This window comes from Quercus lobata, chromosome 12, assembly GCF_001633185.2.
Source record: "Quercus lobata isolate SW786 chromosome 12, ValleyOak3.0 Primary Assembly, whole genome shotgun sequence".
Classification (NCBI taxonomy): domain Eukaryota; kingdom Viridiplantae; phylum Streptophyta; class Magnoliopsida; order Fagales; family Fagaceae; genus Quercus; species Quercus lobata.
In genome coordinates this window covers 10,003,309-10,027,571 of record NC_044915.1, presented here as the reverse complement: position 1 = coordinate 10,027,571, position 24,263 = coordinate 10,003,309, and the positions used below count along the sequence as shown (strand labels likewise).

Here is a 24,263-nt window from a genome sequence, read left to right as displayed (position 1 = left end):
TTATGTCCTCTAGTGATTTGAACTCGGTTAGTAGGGGTTAATTACTGGCTTTCCATGGAAAAATGTTATCTGTTTGGCCATTTAAAGTAGAGGAAATGGGGTTGCCCGTAACTCTAATTTGAATAAGGTCTTCTCCCCAATGTGTACGGATGGTGGGGAGGAACAAAACCTGGAGGGGATGTGCCATCAGGCCTCCCAAAGGGGACAATATCATACACACGAGGGCACCCAAATGTGATGAGGCATTCTCTGTACAGACTTATCAGATATGGACTAACCAACAAGTTATTTATGAACAACCATATTATGTTATTAATCATGAGAGAATGATTTTGTTTAAATGCATTATGAAAAGTTAAAAACTCTCATGAAAGGAGTTTATGATGAAAAGAAAAGTTGTTCTTTAAAGATAAGAGTTTCTGAAGTTCTGTTGTGCTATAAAAATAAAGTTTCTGATGAAAGTACAAGTTTATGTTTAAAAGTTATCAGATATCTGTTTTTATGAAACGTTAAGTTTTATGATCATGAAAGTTATAGTATTCTATGAGAAGAAATTTATAAGGAAAAGTTTTCTTATTAGTCAAGATGTTTCTAGTTTAATACAAAGTTGCGGATTATCTGATTTAAGTTAAAATAATTATTTTGTAATGAGAATATATATATGGCGACTTTGTAGGAAATGAAAGAAGTTTAATCCGAAAGGTTTGGTAATGTTAACCTAATAAGAAAAGGAGAACAATTATTTTCTATGAAGAGCGTATAAGTTATTATTATGAATAATATTAAATACTATGCATGAAATGATGTTCTCATATTCGAATATTCATAGAATGAAATGATCTGATTTACATGCATCCTTATTGAATTCTCATATATCTTACCTTTACTGAGCTGTGTAGCTCACCCCTTCCACTCTTTCAATTAGCAGGTTTTATTTTGGAGCAGAGGGAGCCTTAGTTGAGTTTGGAAGGAGTTGATTTTAGTTTTATATGTATAGATCCTAAGTTAGCATTCTAACGTTTAGCTTTATAGTTATTGTGTATTCTAGGATCAAATGAAAGTTGTGTACCTTAAAGTATTAAGAGATGTATTATGTAAAAGTATGAAATTAAATGACTGGTGGATTATGTTATATTCTAAGTACGGTGTAGATGCTTTGACTATCAAGTGAAAAATTATATCAAGAAGTAAAGAAACAAGAATGAAAAGAAAAAGAGAAGATTTTGGAAAAATTTACTAAAAGTTAAGTTGGTTCTTGTTAATATCAGGTTTAAACTTGATATTAGCATGCCGGTCATGGTCACAAATCTGGGTATCGGGTTTGGGGCATGACACTGCATGTGTCCAAAACTTGCCCGTTACGTTTGCCATGCTCTAGAGGCTCCTTTGCACATTCTATTGTCCGTCCTTGACTTCTTGTGGCGTGAGCTGTTTTCCGATTTCTTTATGGTTTGCTCCCCTCAGGAGCTGAGCTTTGTTTGATTGTGGACTTTTCCTTTTTTATCCCACTTTTTTGCTCCTTCCTGCAGTCTTGCTACAATTTCCTGCTGCACTATTCTGCTATTCTTGCTATGATGTCATTTGACCCAAGCCTGCTAAGCTTCTTTGGCCCTGCTACTTGTTCTTCTCTCAATAACTCAGTATGGTCATTGGGCTTTTTATTGCTTTACTTGCGAGCTCCTGTGTCCTATTTATTTCCTCTTAGGCATTCTTGGCCCATTTGCTTTCCTTGGGCTTCCTTGGCCCTTTTCCTAACTCTGCGTTCCCATGGATTTTTACTAACTCCTTTTGGCTTCCCTGGCCCCATTACCTTATCCTTCCTCCTTGGGGCTCATGGGCTTGCCATCAACCCCTTACTTTTTTTGCTTGCATTATTTCGGGTTTGTTGTGGCCCATTCTCACTTTTCTACATCACATACTACCCATGGGTTTGCTACTTCTCTCTCTCTCTCTCTCTCTGGGCTCCTTTTAGGCCCATTTGCTTCCTCTAGGCTCATTTGTTTATTTCATAGGCCTGTGATCTGTCACGACCCAAATCCATGGAACACACATCCAGTAAATAATTATACAGAATACACAACGGAATAGAGTCAAGCAAAGCACGAGTATTTTGATTTTTTCACAACTCATTCAATGATATCAAAAATAATTATTCCAAAACATATAATGAATCACTAAATACATATGTAGTCGCATCTTAAAGTCATTTGAAATCACATACATATAATTGATTAGAGCACAGTTTCACATATACACATCACATATTCTCACATACAATCCTGTGAGCGGATACCAACATCTAACCCCTATTGGTGAGGGATCAACACATATTCTCACATACAATCCTATGAGCGGATTTACATATATATCTGATATATCTGATCAATTCTAAAACACTTATTTTGAGTCACATATCACAAGGCAAAGTTTATACAAAATATAATAATTTTCTTAGTATTAACAATTTCCTTTCAAATACAAAGGCATATCAAAGATCACAATATCGAATAGAACATAAATCAAAAGATGCTTGACTCTCTTAGGGAACGAATAGAGACTGAAGAGTTTATGTAAATATATATTACAATTCTTGAGTAAATCTGAAAATTAAATTTGCTAAAAGAAACATTTGAAATACCATTTGGAGAATAAGAATATGACCTTTTTAGAAAACTTACATTGAAACTCAATTATTTATGGAAAATAGTTTAATTTAGGAATCATCTTTTAAATGAGATTTGGACATTCAAAACCTATTTAAAATTCGAAGTATCTCTTTAAAACATTATTTAATAATCGAAATTTCTCTTTCAATGATACAAAAATACTTTTGACAAACTTTAGAAAATATAAGTTTGAAATACAAAACTTTTGAAAACTTCTAAAAAACTAATGAACAAAACTTGTGCATATTATGCATAATTACTTACAGTACTTGAATCTCTCTGAAAGTCCAGCTGAAACAACCACCAAAAAGCCTCAAAACACTCTTAATAAGACCTATATTCAATCATAGAAACTACTTACTATCCACCACAAAATATAAAGCTTATGGAACTATACAAATAGACCCACTAGGATTATACTTTGCTAAACTAATAACACTTTCAACACTAAATTAACGTTTCTCTAACCAGTGGTATTCTAATCAATAATACACCCTTGCATTAATCAAAACTCGTTTAACCATGAGGAATGCAGTAGCAGCACTTTAGAATTTAATATAAGGATTTTTGGTAAGAAATCATAAAACTGCCACTAGCCTTTTAAAAAGGAGGTTGTAGACGTGTTGAACCTTAAGGTATCATTCTGTTTGGAATTAGTCAACACCTAGGCAATAGACCATTAAAGCTACAATAAGAAGAATAGGACCGTGACAAAAATGAGAGATAACTAGTAACACAAGGGTGGGGTCGGGTGCAAATTCTCCAGCAAGTTAAAATTAAAGTTACGGCAACCCAAAAGTTCTTATGGCCTTACAAAAGTGACGCTAGCCTATACATGGATTTAACAACTTCAGCTTTTGTTCAAGGGTCCGAACAGTGACAATCTAAGATTCCAGAATAATTGAAATCGTGTAAAATCATAACCTAAGAAATTACCAATTCAACAGTCTACACATCACTAAAGTTTTCTATAATAAAATTCTAACTCCTTAATTCTTATTTCTAACAATGAGAAATCATACCTGACGGGACTGACGAAATCAATTAGAGACGAATCCAACAGGACAGACAAGGCCACCCCTAAGACAAGCCCAAAAAGTATCCACATCACTGACGAGAATAGCGGAACCATTCAATGCCACTAATAATACCTTGGACGGTTACAAAACCAACTGTACAAATTGTTGAGAGCACAATAAAAGCTCCATTACAAGGCAGGAGGCATTACCAAAGGAAGAAATTAACATCACAAATGCTAGTCACAACGGCTAGAATCCAAGGCAACATATATAAAGCCCCCCACACTGCCAACACAAGGTACAAAAAATACAGACACTCAAAAAGGATAGTAATTGCCATTTTAGTATTCTTTTTCATTTTACATTATACTCTTTTGTTCTGACTTTGGCATCGGAGACGTTGTGGCAGGCACCACACCGGTGACCCCTACAGAAGCAATTTTGTCATCTACATAGGCATCTAAGCGAGAATTTGGATCCATCTGGGCACGTTCATTTTGACTGACGAAGTCATGCTTCATCAATACCTTGAACAATTTGATTGCCTTTTCACTTGTATGTACTTTAAACTCCAAGGAAAAACCTCTTAGCCTCTTTGATAAAATCCTTTCTATGAAAACCCTAGTTTATCTTTTCCTCTACCTTATATTTTAACACATAAGAGATGTGGGCTTGGTGGGGTAGTGGGCTGGAGTTTAAAACCCACTTGAACTTATCTCTTTATTTTGCAAGGAGCCCATAAAACATCTTCCTCTTTTCCTTTTTATTTATTTATTTTAATTGCCTCACTAAATCGTATACCCTAAAACTTTAATTTTCTCATCTATTTGTAGCACCACAAAATTGTCTACTCCCATGTTACTGTGCACACACATATGGTACCTCAACTCTATATTAAAATTGACAAGGTACAGTGATAATCATAAAATCAAAATTTGGGGTATTACATGATTCATTATTCCTCCCACTTGGGCTTAATGGTTTTTCTATTCACTTACTAACTCTTTTCTGCTCATGTTGCTAGGCTTCTTCTTTCTACTAGGCTTTCCAAAATGAGCATCAACAATTATTTTTTTCATAAAGGTTATTGAAGGTTCTTGATGTATCACGCAAGTTGAATATCAATAAATAAATAAAATTCAAAACATTAAAGATCAAACTTCTTCATGGGCAGAGTGTGGGAGAGAGTTATCTACCAGTTGCCTTTGCGGCTTGATTGGAAGGGTCTTACGTAATGTAACAGACCTGTTCAATTTCATGAGATTTTCATGGAAAATACACCCAGAAAGTTAGGGGTATCATCTAATTGGTATACTACCAACACAGAGCAATGTCTAGCTAGTATCATGTTTTCATGTAGGATCCATGTGTCTGATCACCTCACACACATATGAGAGAAGTGTTTGTATATATGCGCATATTGCATGACACATTTTGACATATAGATAGCAGTTTACACTCCCCCCCCCCCCCCCCCTTTTTTTTTAATGAATATATAGATTATAGATAGGATTTTACAATCCAAACTATTCACAATATGTAGAATGGACGGAACCATATTAATGGTCTCAGATGACTCAGATTCACCCAAATCATATGCCATCAACAAAACTTTTTGAGTTTTTGTTTCGATCGCAGTTTTACCAATTAATGAATTATTAAGCTAAGTTTATTTATTAGTCCAATTATGGCTTTAATTAATTATATAAACACCAATATTGTGTAAAACAAATAATAGCCGAAACAAAATAATACACAATATGGTGAGGCGATGATAACCAGTAGAAAACTATTCCAAAAGGAAAAACCACTGCGGGGGGCATCTCCACCAACCCAAAGGAAAACATATCACTATTTAGAATTGAAGTTTTAACAATGTAGAATAATCATATTTTAAATTGATACAAAATGTAGAATTTACCATCTTTACTCAACACAGCTCCAAAACTATGGAATCTTCAATATATGTCATATGTGTTACACATGAATTTCTTGATCACGACTTCAAGTAACCACTTGAAACTCTTGTTCCAAGAACTTCTTGAACACTAATCTTCAATTTCTTCAATCTTGATTTCTGGTTGATGCTTTGAGAGGGCGAATATCTTAACCCTAGATGCATAATGTATGGCATTCAAAAAGTATTTAACACGACCTCTGGGTTTTCTTTTATAGTTTTGCTTTGGTGTTACAAAACCTTGGAAGCTTGAATGGCCGACTAGGCTTAAAACTAAAATCTGTTACATGTCTCAATAGATCAATTTTGATTCTCAATTGATTAAGAATATTAAATCTCAATTGATCAATTAGGTGTCGAAAATGTATTGAGAACACAAAAGGCATTAGTCTTCCTTGAGCAATCATGGACATCAATCTTAATTTTGAAAAAGAATCAAAACACACTTACAATACTTACATTTATTCATGATTTGCTAACTTATAACTATAAATGCCTTCATTATAAAGAATGAGTATTTAATTTATTAAAATGAAACAATGGACCACACCATATTATAGGTTGCTTCAGGTGCAAAACATATATCTAACAAAGAGTAAAATTTATTTCTCAAAAAAAAAAAGAAAGAAAGTAGAATTTACCTTTTCTTTTCTAAATTTTTATTATGTAAAATTATTGCCTTACAAATTGATATATATCCTTCACATTGTTTTGGAATATTGAACAATATTTTTTGCATTTCACTTGAAATGGAAAGAAAACATTTCACAATTAATATTTAATTTCCTAAATCCCAAAGTGTAAAAACTGTTATATTGTTTATTTTGTTTTAATGTGACTCTAGATACATTTAATTTGAGCCATAAAATATATCAATTTAATTGAAAATGGTTTTTTTTTTTTTTTTTTTTTCCTCCTTCATGTTTTGGGGGCTATAGCCTATAGGTCACCCGCATTGGAAAATTATTCAAGAGATAGGAATGTCGATCCTTTTCCTAAGCTGAACTCCACTAAAACTCAAAAATATAAACAGCAAAGTATATTATGCCCCAAAAAAAAGTATATTATGCAAACAACTTACCCCTGCAAATTAAAAGAAGATAATTCCAGACAGCTAAGAAAGTAGGAAATTATTCAAATGCCAAGGATACTTCACTAGCAGATTCCTCACCTTTGAACTGAGAAATTTCAGATTCGCCTTAACGAGGTTAAAGTAAATTAAATGCAAGAAACCTTAGGGAACTTCAAATGTCAAGTAAAGAATAAATATACTGTAGCTGCTCACCTTTGCAAAAAGAGATAAGCCTTAACACAAATAGAAAAAGAAATAAAACAACTAGCATCAAGTACAATTAAGAAGATAAAGGCAGGCATGATCTCCAAATGCCAGGTAAAGAATACTACACCAGTTAGCCAAATAAAAAGAGTAAAGAATTGTTCTCCAGAAGATAGATATTTTCCTTACACGTGTTAAGAAAAAAAGTAAATAGTTTTCTTACAAGTTAATTTTGGAAGTCTATACTCTTCTTATATCGTTTATGTTTGCAAATTTTTTTTTTAAAAAAAAAGATCAATAATTATATCATCAATAACATATTTGAATTTTAAGTTTTTGTGGTAAAAAATCATGCATAAAAATAAGTTTGTTGATCGAATAATGAAAGATTGACCACTTGCCTTTTTGAAAAATCTGGAAAATCTCACTCAACTCTCATTAAGATGCTGTGAATGCTTAACTAGACTGCCCAGACTAAAATCACTATCTCATCTCGAAATTCTTGATCTTTCAGGTTCTTCTATGCTAAAGGAAATTCAGGATGCATGAAATCTTTCCAAGTATGGATGGCCTCAAGACCCTCAATCTTTCTAATACCGCAATCAGGCATTTACCTTCCAAGATTAGCAGCCTCCCAAATCTCGAGTTGCTGAATCTTTCTGATGCTTTAAGTTTAGTTGGGTTTGATATGTCATACTCTCCTTTTGAAGATCGGTGATAACCATTTATTTGGCAACAGTGAAAATTAAGAAAAATGAATGGGAAAAGAAGAAGATAATTTATGGGTTTTTGTGTTTTTGTGTCTACATTGGGTTAAAAGTCACTAGTTTTTTTTCCTCCAAAATGCAATTTACACCAGTTAATTTTTTCCAAAATCATCTTACTCTTTTAAATTTGAAATTAGTCATTTTAGTCCTGTAGCTTTGCTAAGCTGCTCAAATTAGTCCTTTTGTCCATTGTTGTTAGGGGTGCTTCGTTAAGTCACCAATAACAATGCACTATTAAGTAATATTTTATTAATTTAATAATAAAAAATGGAAAATTAGAACAGAGTGAACGACCCATCTATTTAAGCAGAGTAGAATCTCCTTTCTTGAAATCCCCCTTGAAGCAAAAAATCCAAAAAAAAAATTATTTTACTAAAGTGCAAACTACACTCTTAAAATTTTAGAGTCTTTGGATTTTACCTGAAATTTTAGAATTTAGATTTTATATTCTATTTGCATAAGTAGCCCATTTGTTCATTTTTTCTATTAATGCCACATAAACTTGTCACGTATGTTTAGTATGTATAATAAAATGATGTCACATAATTTTTGTAATCTAAAAAATTTAAATAATTAAACAAGCACATCGTTTTATTAGACAAACTAATTGTTGATACAAACATAATATAAATTCGGAAGGTAAAATCTAAATTCTGAAACTTCGAGGCATAAAATCTAAATACTCCTAAATTTTAACAATGTATTTATACTTCAACCATGTTGTTTATAATTTAACCTTTTAATTTTTTCAGCTTTCACAAACCCCCATCTCCGACGTGAGATCCCCAAAATTTTCATAGATCACCCCATTAGCCAAAACTTGGAATTGGGTCTTCAAGAAAGCAATGGGAAACATTTTTATGTCCATAGACAGATCGTGATCTCTAAAGGGACAACATGCCAAATCCACGTGGGTCTGAGAAAATAGATTAGTATTCATAGTCGGAAAGGGAGACATTGCCCTTTCACTTGCCCGTTGCAGATCAGTCTCACCGTTCCTCTTTAAGTTAAAATGGAGTATAAAATTGTAAATGGTTCTAAAAACTCACACTATATTAATTGAAGAAGATTATCTCTATTGTTTTTATCGGATAAATGGCACTAGGCATAGGAAATATTATTTAAGCAATTCAGAAAGATTGATACTAGGTGTTGGTCCATATGTTATTCTCCCCGTATTTCTTGAGATTTTGTTTGCCTTCTGAATAAGCTTCAAGTTTGAGAAAATTTTGGGAATCTCACATTCTCAGCGACTGGGGTTTGCCAAAAAAATAAATTGGGGGTTTCAGCTTTGCAAAAAAAAATTGAGGGTTTTGTTTTGTTACTCCAAATAAATAGATGATGTTGTTCACTCTGTTTTGATTTTCTTTTTATTTTTCTTTTGAAGTTCGTTAAATTAATAAAATATTACTTAAATAATATTTTAATTCTCAAGACACTAATATAATTTTTTTGAACTCTTCTCCGGTTCTTCTATTATATAAATTTGCAATTACTTTTTCTGCACACGTCCCTTCTATTCAATTCCATGTTTTGCCCACAAAAAACTTATTACTCTCTTTTTTCTCTTCTACATTTTTTTTTTTTTTTTGTTTACTTGAACTATAGAAAGAAAGATACACTAGAGAAATAGAAAAATATCTAAAAATGTTATACTCAATTAATATAAATGTGTGATACTTATTTGCAATCTAGAAAGAGTTGGGGGGGGGGGGGGGTGGTGGGTGGGGGTGTGGGTGATAATACAAAAGAGAAAATTGTTTAATGGTAAAACAACTTTTTGGTTAAGTTGGTCTACCTTTTTTCTTCTTTTTTTTAGGACGTGCTAATTCTAATATTTTAAACACACTCAATTTCACAAGACATTGAAGTGGATTGTAAGTGATGAACAAAGAAAAATGATAGATCTATGTAAAAAGTAGTGGATGAAAGTTTCCATCACTCGTATTCAACAATTTTTGCATGTTTTAAAATCAAGTATATCAATTTTTTTTTTTTTTTTTAAGAAACAAGTATGTTAAGCATTAACTTCAATATAATACAGTAATAAAAAATTTGAGTGTATCTTTAGATTTATTTATGCATTAATTATGTTTTTTTATAAAAATTATGCAACAATTATGGGTTAACCTTGTTGTAATACACCAAATTATATAATCATTAACGTGCATCACGCGGTTATGCGAGAAGTAGATATAACACATGTTGCCAAGCTTTTGCATTCTGCTTTCCACCATTAGCAGTTGTAAAATAACTGTGTTTTCTTTAGCCAACGAGAGAGAGAGAGAAAGAGAGAAATATCTATAATATATTAAAAAAATAGAAAAAAAATAAAATAAAGAAAGGCTATGTCTAATATATTGCCAGCTGTTTTGAAGAAGCTATGGAACGCATGGAATATCAGGGTGGTGATTCTGGTAAGCCTCTCACTCCAGACCATTTTGATACTGCTTGCTCCCTTGAGAAAAGGCACGTCCCAAAAATTGGTGGTCTTGTTCATCTGGACATCTTACGTGCCGGCTGATTAGGCCGCAACCTTTGCTATTGGACACATCTTTAGCGGTTAAAGTAATGACTCTGGTCCCTGTGATAAGGAAGATTTTCTTGCTTTTGGACACTTGTTCTCCAACGGTAAGAACAAAAGCCATACTTGTTTTTGCGTACATAAGGAAGACACGTTGTCCACCAATACTGACGACCTTATTGCATTTTGGGCTCCCTTCCTTTTGGTACACCTGGGTGGACCAGACACTATAACTGCATTTGCCCTTGAGGATAATGAGCTCTGGCTTAGGCACTTCATCAGCTTCATAGTCCAACTTGCGGTGACTGTATACGTCTTCTTGCTCACACTTCCTGAAAACAAGCTATTCATCCCAACATTGTACGTGTTTGGGGCAGGAATCATCAAGTATCTTGAGCGAACACTTGCCTTGTATCTTGCAAGCTTGGGTAGGCTCCGAGATTCCATGCTTGGACAACCTGATCCGGGGCCCAACTATGCAAAGCTCATGGCGGAATATTCTTCAAAGAAAGAAGCTGGACTACCAATACATATAGAATTGACACCAGAGCCAGATAAAGAATCAAAGCTTGCAGCTAATATGAAAGAAGGACCATTAACCGATCTTGAAGTGGTGACATATGCTTACCGCTACTTCCAAATATTCAAGGGACTCATCGCTGACCTTACCTTCAGCCGCCGTGAGCGCAACAAAAGCCGAAATTTTTTCCAGTCGAGAACGGCAGAAGATGCGCTTAAAGTGATAGATTTAGAACTCAAGTTCATCTATGAAGCTTTCTATACCAAGATGGTGGTGGTGCATAGTGTGGCGTGGTACATATTCCGGTTTATATCCATTCTTTTCGTTTTGGTGGCCTTTGGATTCTTCTATTCCTTGGACAAGCATGCTTTCGTGGACATTGACGTCAAGGTCACCTACACTTTGCTTTATGGTGCCATATTCCTGGATCTAATTGCTCTCATCATGCTCTTTTTCTCTGATTGGACTGTTGCTTCTATCCATACAAATTGGGCCACTTGGCTATTTGGAAAGTGGTATTTGAAGATTGCCAAAGGATATCTTAAAGTAAAGGAGTTAAGGTGGAGTGCAGTCTCTGAATCTGAAAAGATTGAAGTATTGAATACGCGACGTTTGCTTCGCAGGTGGTCTGAATCCGTGTCATGTTTTAATCTGATAGTTTATTGCCTCAACTAACGTCCATATGCGGACAAAGGGCGTTTTGTGCGCTGGATCGATAAAATCATCGATAAATACGGTATTAGGAACCTTGTAAATGAATGCTCCTGTGGAGATCCAATTCCAACAAAGAAACTCCCTAAAAAGCTATGGGAATTTATCTTTGATGACTTGCTAGAGAAATCCAAAGACGCCGTAGGTGATGCAGAAACTACCAAGAGGATACACTCAACTAGAGGTGCTTATGCTATCCAAGAAGGCATTTTCGAAGTCGAAGAGCAGCATCAAAAAACAATAAAAAGAATAACAGAGGACTATATCGAAAATGTTGCCTATGATGTGACTCTTCTGTTGTGGCACGTTGCTACTGAACTCTGCTTTCAGGAAACCCAAAAAAATGCTGGACATGGAGACGAAAAAGATGGCAATTGGTTGCGGAACGTTGCTACTAAACTGATCTGCTGTCTAAAACCCCAAGGCGAAACGGTCCTTGAAGGAGCCAGTGTTGGTGAGTACTGTGTTTATAGCAAGCTCCTCTCAGATTACATGATATATCTTTTTGTGAAGCAGCCTGACATGATGCCAGCGGTGGCTGGAATAGGGAAATTAAGATATAGGGATACCTGTGCCGAAATTGTAAATTTCTTTAGCAGAAGGGGCATAAAAAAAAAAGTCCGAAAGAAGCCTGTGACGCCATCTTTGGCGTGGATACAGAAGTTAGACCTGTTTATGTCAAGGGAGATAGAAGCAAATCTGTACTGTTTGATGCATGTATGCTGGCCAAAGAACTGAAAAAGCTGGGGGAAGATAAGAAATGGGAGATAATGAGCAAAGTATGGGCGGAAATGTTGTCCTATGCCGCTAGTCATTGCAGACCAGCTACCCATGCAAAGGAAATTAGTAAAGGTGGACAGCTTATTTCTTTTGTTTGGTTACTTAAGGCTCATTTTGGCATCGGGGAGCAGCTCCAAATCAATGAGCGCCAAGCTACAGCAAAACTTTTTTTTTTTTTTGATGGGAAATAAGAGCATTTCATTCAACAGAAATTGAATTACAAAGAAGAGAAGAAGCTTGAGCATTACAAACAGAGATCCTCAACAAGAAGATGCTCAAGGAAACTAGGAAAAGACCTTTTCCAAACCTATGATACACCAGAAATCCCAGCCACCTTTGCAAGCTCATGGGCAACTCGGTTGCCTTCCCTTTTCAGATGTTTAAAAGAACACAAGGAAAACACAGCAGCCATTTCTTTGATGTTTCTGATTATGTGCCTAATCTCACCACCATGGATTCCATCATTAATTACTAGAATAATGGATAAGGCGTCGGACTCAAAGATAGCGTGGGAGACTTCTAATTCCGCTGCAAGAAGCACACCATCTTGCAAGGCCAGAGCTTTTGAGACCTCAGCCAAGAATGATGCAGGAAGAACCTTGTTTGATGCTGCTAGAACTTCACCCATATTATCACAGATGACTACATCGATGCACGATTTCCTCCCATCTTCAAAGGTTGCTGCATCAGTGTTGATTTTAATGAAGCCCGTAGGTGGAGCTTTCCACTTGGACTAAGGGATGGACTAAGAAAGACTCGGACAGGAGCAAGCTGCCTTGAATTCGGCCAAGACTCCACCTGCCATTTCCCAAGCATGAATTGGAGGGGAACCCGAGTCCTCATGGATTGCTTGATTACGATTCCACCAAATTGACAAGGCAACGGCAAAGAAAAGCTCTAAATCATTCAGGGAGCCTTTTGCAATAAAATCTAAGGCAATATCCAACAAGTCACAATAAGAGGAAGAGAGGTCCACAGGACAATTGTACCAAAAAGCCCAAGTCATTTTTGCATGATCGCAATGAAGAAGAGCATGGGATGTGGTCTCAATGGCTTTGTCACATAGGGGGCAGAAGCTAGAGCAATGAACACCTTTGTGGTTTAGATTTTTCATAGATGGGAGACCGTTGACACAAGCCCTCCAAGCAAAAATTTTGATCTTCGGAGGGACTTTTTGCTGTCATATCCGCTTCCATAAAAGGGTCCATAAGCTGCTTGAGGTGCTTTCACCTTCCTCCATTGAATCCACAATACTTGAAGCTATATGATAAGCACTTTTAACTATAAACTCACCCCTCTTGTTGCCTATCCAAATAAGACAATCTTCGGGCAAATTATAGTTTAATGGGATTTTAAGGATGGTGCTAGCTTCATGGGGCAGAAAAGTAGTATTAATTACATCAATCTTCCACCATCTAGTGTCAATGTCAATGAGGGAAGACACCCAAGGAAAGTCTCCATAGCCGTCTTGGGGGGAAATCACCTTGTCAGTTAATGGTGTTGGCAACCATCTATCATCCCAAATATGGATTCGCCGGCCATTGCCTACCCTCCATCTTGTGCCCCTTTTAATAACCTCAAGACTATTGTGGATGCTCCGCCAAGCATATGAGGGGTTACTCCCTTTTTTGGAATTGAGGACATCATCAAAAGGAAAATACTTTGCTTTGAAAACCTGGGCTACTAGAGAGTTGGGGTTTGTGAGAATTCTCCAACCTTGCTTAGCTAGCATGGCAAGGTTAAAGGCTTGAATGTTTCTGAAGCCCATACCTCCATGGAGTTTAGATCGACACATCTTCCTCCAACTAACCCACGCAATCTTGTTCTCTTTGTCCTTTTGCCCCCACCAAAAGCTCCTCATCATACTTTCCAAGTCTTGGCAAAGAGTCTTGGGGAGTTGGAAGCAACCCATAGTGTATGTAGGTACTGCTTGAGCCACTGCTTTGATTAGGATCTCCCTCCCACCAATTGAAAGGAGTTTACCCTTCCAACCGGCAAGCTTTTTTGCCACTCTGTCTTTAACTTCAGCAAACACCTGAGCTTTGGATTTCCCAATGATGGAAGGCAGCCCCAAATACTTGTTATGTCTGGAATCTTGCATTGGGCTGAGGATGTTTAGGATGCCATCCCTTAATTCTTGTGAAGTGTTCGGGCTAAAGAAAACTGAGGATTTGTCAGTGTTAATTTTCTTCCCCAAAGCCTCTTCGTATCTGTTTAGGATACTGACAAGAGTATGACATTCTTGCTCCTTTGCTTTACAAAACAAGAGGCTATCATCGGCGAAGAAAAGGTGAGTAATTAAGGGGCATCCTCTACAAATGGAAAATCTATTAATTTGTTGATTCATAGCAGCATCATCAATAAGAGCTGAAAAGCCCTCGGCACAAAGGAGGAAGAGGCAAGGGGAGAGCAGATCCCCCTGTCTAATGCCCCTTGAAAGAGAAATGTTCCCACAAGCTTCTCCATTTATAAGCACTGAATAAGAAACAGAAGAGACACAATTCATAATAGTATCAATCCATTTTTCCGCAAAACCCAATTTCTCCATCACACCTTTAATAAAGCTCCATTCAACCCTATCAAAAGCTTTGCTCATGTCCAATTTAATTGACATGTAATTTTCTTTTCCTTCTTTTTTATGGTTTAGATAATGCATGAACTCGAAGGCAAATGCACTTTGGTTTTCGGATATGATATTTGGGAGAATGTCTTTAAACCTGTTGGCAAGGACCTTTGAAATGATTTTATAGGTGGTGTTGCAGAGACTAATGGGACGAAATTCTGTCATTCTGGCTGGCTGGTTGGTTTTTGGTATGAGGGAGATGTTGGTTTTGTTTATTTCAGTCATGGGAAGATTTGAATTCAGCACATTTAAAACCATGTTTATAATGCTAGGTCCAATAATGTCCCAATAATTATGAAAGAAGATCGCGGACATACCGTCAGGCCCAGGTGCTTTGGTGGGGTGGAGTTGCTGAAGTGCCTTCAAGACTTCCTCACTTGTGAAAGTTTTAGTGAGCTTAGAGTTCATTTCATCTGTGATACGCCGGATAAAATGGGCTTCTACCCTTTTTGGGCAAATTAATCAGCCTTTTACCCTTCTTTCCAAACTAAATAGGGAAATACCCCTCTTTTGAAAATCGAGTTTTTGAAAATCGATTTAAGCCCTATAGTGACGTTTTCAAGGACCTATAGTGACGTTTATAAAGACCTATAGTGGCGTTTTGTAACTTGATATCCATGAAATCGAGTTATAGGCAATAAAATTGCCTATAACTCTTTTTCATGGATATCAAGTTATAAAACGTCACTATAGGTTCTTAAGATGTCACTATAGGTCCTTAAAAACGTCACTATAGGACTCCAGAAATTTTTTTTTTTTTTTTTTTAACTCGATTTTGAGAAACTCGATCTTCAAAAGAGGGGCATTTCCCTATTTAGTTTGGGAAGAAGGGAAAAATGCTAATTAATTTGCCAAAAAAGGGCAGAAGCCCATTTTGTCCTGATACGCCTAAGGATTGCATTAGTGACTTCATTGATTCCGTCGGGAGAAGATGTAGTATAGATTTTCTCAAAATAAGCAATGGCAGTGGCTGTGATACTTTCCTTACTTTCACACCAAACACCCTTCTCATTCCAAAGCCCCAAAACGGAATTCTTCTTCCTCCTCTCCGAAGCACGGGCGTGAAAAAATTTCGTATTTCTGTCACCTTCCTTATACCAATGGACTTTGCTATGTTGTCTCCAAATGATCTCCTCACTATCTAGAAGGTCATTTATTTCCTTTCTAAGCTGATTAATTTCAGCTCCTCTGCTGCCTTGCCGATCGACATTTGTAATGGAGTTAAGAGCTTTTCTTTTCTCAGCTAATTTCTTAGAGATATTGCCTACTACATTCTGATTCCAGCTAGCCAATGCGCTTGCACATCTTTGGAGATTTGAAGCTATCCCTTCAGGAGTGACAGAGAGAGTACCGAAGTGCCATGCATCCTCAATCACATCATGACAATCCTCCCTTTTGACCCACATAGCTTCGAAATGGAAACGACGTTTATTTCTACAGGATGGAGGAGGAGAGTCATAGATGGCAAGAATGCAGTGGTCGGATGTGGAATCAGCCAAATGGTGAATAGTAGGTTCCTTGAAGTGTCCGAGCCATTCATTAGTAGTAAAAGCTCTGTCAAGGCGAAGCGAAATCCTGTTACTCCCTTCCTTCATGTTGCACCAAGTAAAATCTGGGCCACAATATCCTAGGTCCTTAAAACCACAGTGATTTATAATTCTACGAAAGCCATCCATTTGATTTTGGGAACGTTGAGCTCCACCATCTTTTTCAGACATTGAAAGGATTTCATTAAAATCACCACAACAAAACCAAGGTAAATTAAATTGACTATGTAGATACGAGAGGAGTTTCCAGGATTCTTCCCTGAGGTGGGTCTCTAGGTATCCATAAAACCCGGTGAATCTCCAAACAAGACCTGTGAATGTCTCTGTAATTATCGCATCAATGTGATGGTTAGAATAGCTCTTAATCTCCAGCTTTGTGTCACTGGACCAAAGAAGAGCAAGCCCTCCACTTCGGCCCCTACTCGATACACATAACCCATTTGTAAACCCAAGTGTGAATTTTATTTTTTCCATATGTCTACATTTTGATTTAGTTTCCGAGAGGAAAACTAAGTTGGGGTTCCAGCGCCGCACATAATCGCGGAGCGCATAAACTATCCGAGGGTTCCCAATTCCCGGACAATTCCAACAAAGGAAATTCATTGTTTTCAGTGGTGTGGCCATTCTGTATTTTTCATATCTTAGTCTATACAAAGCAAATCCAACTAGGAGTAAAAAAGCCCATTGAAACAAACAAAACATCCAAACAGAACCAACCAAGAGATAATCCCAAAATCAGAGCCTAGAAGCAATAGAGAGAAACAAATCAGAATTTAGAAATTACCCTGAATGTCAGTGAATCGCCCTACAAATGGTCCAGTAGCAGTTGCATCAGGCAGAAAAGCCACCGAGAGCCACCAGCACTAGCTTAAAACCACCCAAACCAGAAAACCACTCTCCAGAAGAACTTGCTCCTACGGCGAGAGAAAAGCTCCAAAATGATCGGGTTTTATTTAAGCAAATGCCGACCCACTTCCTTACTAAATCCGATGACAATAAAGTGACCAATGTGAGAGATATGGGATGGTGGATGGTTGATATGTAGCTGAGAATTTTGGGATTTAGATTTAGGGATTTTCGGAAAAAACAAATTGGCCACAAAGAGAACGGGTAGAGAAGACCCACACAGTGGAGGAGAAACCCACCCACTGATGGTGGAGAAGACCACACAAGGTGGAGGAAGAGTCACACGGAATGTGTGAGAGAAAGCTCCTACTTGGGAGAGATTTTTTTATACAACTTAACTACCAATTTTAACCAATTATTCTATAGCTACAGCAAAACTTATTGTGGGTAAGTAGTTGTTGTTCAATCAGTACTGTTCTATTATATTTATATTGGAAGTGTTAATTTAATTACCTGTTGTCAAAAATAAATTAATTGGATTGAACGTACCACTATGTGAAACTCATTCGATCATCTGTTGTCACTTTCAGCATTGTTTCATTAGTACTGTTGTATTCTTCTTTGTGCCTTTTTCATTTTTTAATTGGTCCCGAGTTATCTATCTATGAGAAATAAAGTTGATTGTAACATTGCGCATGTGAATCTGATGTATCTAATCTAAACACTCATCCTGCCATTATAACTTCGGAAGTGCTTTGCTTCTCTCTCTCTCTCTCACACACACACACACACATACACACACACACACACACACACACACACACATATATATATATATATTTTTTTTCTTCATTGATTTTCTAGTTGATGAAGCGTGAATTCGTCAGTCAAGGTGGGCAGATGGAACTCCTTGTCAGCACGAACGTATCCTCTATGAGGGCCACCGGTGTGGTGTCTACCACAACGCCTCCAATGCCAAAGTTAGAACAAAAAAGCACTTTGTGAAATGAAAATGGAAGAACAAGATAATAATGGGTACTTTCTTAGAGTGTGAATATATGTACCTTCTGCTGACAATGTGAGGGCTTTATATATGTGGTTTTGGTTGCTAGCTGTTGGAGTGTTAATGTCTTTCGTAGTAACACCTCCTGCCTAATAATGGGGCCTTTAATAGGCTCCCAACGGTCTGCTTTGCTGGTTTCGTAATTGCCCAAGTCACTGGCTGGCTTCATTGAATGATTTTCCTACCCTCGTCAGTGATGACTGATTTCCTCGTCACTAGGGATGACCTCGACATTAGTATTGACTTCGTCAAGGGAATGTAACCTCGTCACTCCCATCAGTTGCCCCCCAGGTTCTGTGGTCGTCTGTGACGTGTCATGAGGACCATAGAAGATAAAAAGTTTTCCTAAGTTGTTTGTGACTCTTGGGGTTCTGCTTTGAATTTAATGCATGATGGCGGCGCAACACGCAATGTGGCCACATGGCGCGTGCTGATTGAGGGCGTTGATGGCATGACTCTTGGATTTCCCGCTATTTTTCAGTTTCGTTGGATTTTTGGCTTCAAAACTATTCTTTTCCTTCACTTTAATTTTTGCTCTAAGTATTATTTTTCTCGTTTATTCTTGCGATCGCTCCGACCCTGCTCTGGCGACGCTTCTCTTCGAATTTTTCTGGCTTTAATTGTTTTGCTCTTCAAGGTATGCTACTCTTTTATTCCTTTTCTGTTCCCTTTCCTTAATAATCTTCTTATGAGTTCTTGATTTTTCCTTTGCCCTTTGCTTTTGTTGTTTTTGTGTTTGATTTTTGGGTTTTTAGGATTGTGTACCCTTTTCATGGTCAGTTCTTCTGAGGTTAGAGTAGCTTGCCCCTCAGTCTCTTTCTTTTTTGCTCGCTTAGGGGCAACTTTGGGTGTTTCCGGTGACTTTTTCCCTTTGGTTAGGGACTATATTTTTTAAGGTTGTGGGTTGAGTGTAGTTTTAGGGGAGCTATCTCCAATATTAGGCCAGTCACTTGCTTGGTTTAAGGGTGAAATGAAGAGGATGTCGGAGGTGAGATCTAGTGAACTAGAAACTGGGTTGTCATCCAGCAAAGGCCCTGTTGAGGGTAATACAGCCATCTCCGTCCCTCGTTAGGTTAGGGCTTTTTACACCCTTGGGAAGGAGTGTGGGCTGGACGCTGACACTGTGGCTAGGTTCAAAGATAGATTTCAATTTCCTACGAGGGCCCGTGTTCGTCGGCCCGGGAGTGAGGATCGGGCCTGCCATTTCTTCCCTGGTGAAGTATGCTTCTACGAGGTTGCTTTCACTTATGGGCTTAAACTACCCGTCCATCCGTTACTGGTTTCGTAACTGCCCAGGTTACTTGCTAGCACCATTGAATGACATTCCTTTCCTCGTCAGTGATGGCTGTTCGTCGCCAGGGATGACCTCGTCACTAGGTTGACCTCGTCAAGGTAATGTGTTCTCGTCACTCCCATCAGTTGCCCCCCCAGGTTTTGTGGTCCTCAGTGACGTGTCATGAGGGCCACAGAAGGTGAAAGGTTTCTTTTCCTGAGTTGTTGTGACGCTTGGGGTTTCGTTTCGAATTTAATGTATGATGGCGGTGCGGTATGAAACGTGACCACGTGGCACGTGCTGATTGAGGGCATTGATGGCATGACCCTTAGGTTTCCCGCTACTTTTTAGTTTCCTTGGATTTTTGGTTTCAAAAGCTTTTCTTTTTCCTTCATTCTGATTTTTCTTTCTTTTCCTGCTTCGAGTGTTTGTCTCTCTTGCTTGTTTTTGCGATTATTCCAATTTTGCTCCAGTGAATTCGACCTTGCTCCGGCGACAAATTTCTCCGGCCTCGACTGTTCCGCTTTTCAAGGTACGCTACTTCTTTGATTTTTCTCAGATCTTTTTCTTCATGGCCCCCTTATAAATTCTTGATTTTTCCTTTGTCTTTTGCTTTTGTTGTTTTTGTGTTTGATATGTGGGCATTTAGGATTGGGTACCCCTTTTCATGGTTAGTTCTTCTGAGGTTTAGGTAGCTTGCCCCTCAGTTTCTTTCTTTTTTGCTCACTTAGGGGTGGCTCTGGGTGTCTCCGAGGACTTCTTTCCTTTGATTGGGGACTATCTTTTTGAAGGTTGTGGGTTGAGTATAGTTCTAGGGGAGCTATCTCCAATTTTAGGTCAGTCGCTGGCTTGGTTTGAGGGAGAGACGAGGAGGATGTCGGAGGTGAGATCCAGCAAACTAGACACTGGGTTGTCGTCTAGTGGCGGCCCTGTTGAGGGTGACACGGCCGTTTCCATCCCTCGTCAGGTTAGGGCTTTTTACGCTCTTAACGAGGAGTGTGGGTTGAACGCTGATACCGTGGCTAGGTTCAAGGATAGGTTCCAGTTTCTTGCGCGAGTCCACGTTCGTCGGCCTGGTCCTGAGGATCGGGCCTGCCACTTCTTTCCCGGTGAAGTATGCTTCTACGAGTCTGCTTTCACTTCTGGGCTTAGGCTACCCGTCCATCCTCAGGTGATGGAGCTCTTGGGTCATTTTGGCATTGCCCCTGGGCAACTCATGCCTAACTCCTGGAGGATAGTTATCAACTGTATGGAGATTTGGCTTGCTGCCAACGGAGATATGATCAAACTGGGTGAGCTCGTCCACCTTTACCGTTTAAAGGAATCGAAAGAGTATGGGTATTATGAACTAGTCCCTTGGACGAGGAAGACTAGAATCATTAAGGGCTTAGCCTCATCATTCAAGTATTGGAAATCACGTTTCTTTTTCGTGTCCAGGGATGATTTTGAGACCCCTTCTAGCGAGGCTTGGGGTGATATCCCAAGGTTACTTCGTCGGTGGGGAACCCCAAATTTAGGTGCGTCCACATTTTCTCTTCATCTGTTTATTTTCGTTTTGCATATTTGGTCGTCACTAACCACTTGTTCAATTTCTTTTGCAGTTAAAAGATGCCCTAAACTGAAGAGCAAGTACCAAGGTCGTGTTGAGAAGGCAATAGAATATGCAGAGTCGATTGAGAGTTGGGACGATCTCCTTGATCCACGGACGCTTGCTTTCTACTACTTAGGGTCGGACCCGTCTCCTTACGTTTTGCGCAGCATCAACATCGAGGAGAAGAAGAGTAAGTGTTTACCTCGTCAGTGCTAATCTTCACTTGTGTATTTTGGGCTTCTTAGGTTTTTTTTTTTTTTTTTTTTTTTTTTTTTTTTTTTTAGAGATGACGACCAGATTCAACAAGGATATGTACGCCAAGATGAGGTCTAAGAAGGACGAACCCTTGGCTAACATTGGTAAAAAGGGAGTTCGCATTACTGGGAAGGGTCCTTCTGTCCTCCCCTCTGCTAACGCCACTCCCATCGACTCGGGAGTTGAGAATCTATGGGTGGCTTCGCTGGCCACTTCAGTTGAGGAGATCCCCACCCCGTCATCAAAAAGGCAGAGGCTGTTAGCCAAAGAGAAGGAGAAGGAGAAAATGGGTTCGTCTGTCTGCGATGACGAAGGTGTGGCCGTGGAGCGGGCACATAATGTTGTGAAGGCTGAGGACCTTAAGGTCTTTTCTAGAGTGCCTCTCAACGTGGTTGTGAGCCAGCATGTTCATAAGGTCGTGCAGGTAAGGCTACTTGTGCATTTTCCTTGGTTTCTTTTCACCCAAATTTTCCCACCCCTTCTTTTTACTAACGCACTTAATTTACTTTGTCAAGTGTTGGGGGAGAGCCTTCACCTTGCTTCTGAGTGTCTCACCCAAGAGGCTAAGGTGGCTTCTTTGGCGTCCAGGATGGAGGCTCTGGAGAAGGAGAATGCCACGCTGAAAAAGGATCTCATAGAGTCTATGGACGAGGCTGCCACATTGAAGGAGAAAGTCAAGGTTTTGAATTTCGACCTTAGAGTCGAGCGTCAGTTGAACCTGGAGAAGGACGACCAGCTACAGGCGGCGAAGGAGAAGCTGAAGACGATCGCTGCTAGGTCCGTCGAGGCCTTCCAGCAAATTGAAGAGTATTCCACAGTACTCTTCAGCTGGTACTTCAAGGGCTTCGAGCTCCTTCGTAGGTACCTCGTCAAGCATCCTTCAGGGGTTGATCTGCCGAATTTGGATCTAGAAGTGGTAGATCAAGAGATGGCTGCTGACGAGGCTGCCCAATCATCTGCACCTGAAGGTGACGCCTCTGTTGCTGATGACGCTCCTATTGCTGAGGATGTTCCCGCTGCTGCTGACGATCTAGTTACTGACGCTCCAGACACCCGAACCTGATACTTAGGAAAATTTATCTTTTATATTTGCCCATTGTGTTTTGTGCCTTTTTGGTGATGTATATATATATATATATATATTTTTATATCTATTTTCAGAACAATGTCTCTTGGCCCTCCTTTTTATAGGTCTATAGGAAAAACAAGGATAATTGCCCTCTGTTTTTGGGCTTTTTATGATTTAGTACTTACCCGTTTTTATGGCTATGCTTCTGTCTATGACCATGCATGTGTTTGTGATTTAGCATAAACTTCTTAGCATACCTTGTACTTAGCCGGTACTTAGCGTAAATTTCTTTAGCCGTGATTTGCTCGTCATTCTTTATCCTTAATGAGGGGTTTTTGTCCTTCTTCTTTTTCTCCTTGTTCTTTCTCTTGCGAATTCGTCAGTATCCTGAGTTCGTCAAGTGGGACTTTGTCAATTGCATAGGCTTTAAGGATTGTGTCTTCGTCACCAGCACGTTCTAGGGACATTCACTTTCTTTTATGCCTTCGTGAGTGACTTACATCCGTCAAAGCGGAATCTTATCACTTGGTCGCTTTTCGGTGACTTACATCCACTTAGGGTATCTCGTCACTTTAGGATTCGTCAGTGATTTACATCTGTCTTGGCGGAATTTTATCACTTGGCCACTTTTCGGTGACCTACATCCGGTTAAGGAATCTCGTCACTTCAGGATTCGTCAGTGATTTACATCCGTCTTGGCGGAATCTTATCACTTGGCCATTTTTTTTTTTTGTGACTTACATCCACTCAAGGAATCTCGTCACTTCAGGTTTCATCAGTGATTTACATCCGTCTTGGCAAAATCTTATCACTTAGCTTTCACATACTTTGTACCCGTTATGAGGGTCGTTAGTAACTTACATCCGTCAAGGCGGAATCTTGTTACGTTGGTTTGACTTACAATTGGCTAGACCTGTTTGCACAAAGTCATCAGAGAATAAAGTTTTTTTTATTAAATTCAAGAGTGACTGCATTTGTCTATTACATCTACTGGTGGTACTTTTTTAAATGCTCAATGTTCCATGGTCGAGGGAGCCTTTGTCCGTCCATGGTTTCCAAGTGATAACTTCCTTGTCTTGAGTTATGAATGACTCAGTAAGGACCTTCCCACGTAGGACCTAGCTTTCCCTGGGTAGAGTCTTTAGTTGCTGTGGTGGTCCTGCGTAGGACGAGGTCTCCTATGTCCAGTCGTCTGAGTTTAACCCTCTTATCGCAGTATTCGGCCATCTTTTTCTGATACTTTGTCATCTTGCTGGATGCATTGTCTCTTACTTCGTCCAGACAATCCAGGTTGAGTTGTAGTTCATCGTCATTGATCCCTTCGTTGAAAGTTCCTCGTCTGATGCTCGTTATCCCCACTTCGACTGGGATTACTGCTTCTGTGCCATAGGTAAGCCTGAAGGGGGTTTCTCCTGTCGGGGTTCTGGCGGTGGTTCTGTAAGCCCACAGGACATTTGGTAATTCTTCTGGCCAGGCACCCTTCGTATCATCCAGCCTGGTCTTGATAATCTTGAGCAGCGTCCGATTTGTCACTTCCGTCTACCCGTTTGCCTAAGGATGCCCTGGGGATGAGAACTGATTCTTAATCCCAAGGTTTGAACAGAATTCCCTAAAGCCTTGGCTGTCGAACTACCTCCCATTATCTGATATGATCGTCAAGGGAATCCCGAACCTGCAGATTATATTCTTCCACACAAAGCTCCGGATCCAAGCCTTAGTGATTGTTGCTAGAGCCTCTGCTTCAACCCATTTCATGAAATAATCAATAGCAACAAG

General features: G+C 38.7%; 1 protein-coding gene across 1 annotated transcript; it reads left to right on the top strand.

Annotated features, from left to right (window-relative positions):
* The first annotated feature begins 10,068 nt into the window (after positions 1-10,068).
* Positions 10,069-12,178, top strand: LOC115970209. Its single transcript, XM_031089870.1, has 3 exons — positions 10,069-10,179; positions 10,280-11,352; positions 11,473-12,178. The coding sequence occupies exons 1-3, from the start codon at positions 10,069-10,071 to the stop codon at positions 12,176-12,178; spliced, it is 1,890 nt and encodes a 629-aa protein (XP_030945730.1).
* Positions 12,179-24,263: the final 12,085 nt, after the last annotated feature.

Bases quoted from the DNA above. Each gene is read 5' to 3' on its own strand.
- LOC115970209 (XM_031089870.1), top strand. From the start codon at position 10,069: ATGGAACGCATGGAATATCAGGGTGGTGATTCTGGTAAGCCTCTCACT. The intron at 10,180-10,279 runs GTTCATCTGGAC...CCCTGTGATAAG, and splicing joins TCCCAAAAATTGGTGGTCTT to GAAGATTTTCTTGCTTTTGG. The intron at 11,353-11,472 runs GTGGTCTGAATC...ATACGGTATTAG, and splicing joins ACGCGACGTTTGCTTCGCAG to GAACCTTGTAAATGAATGCT.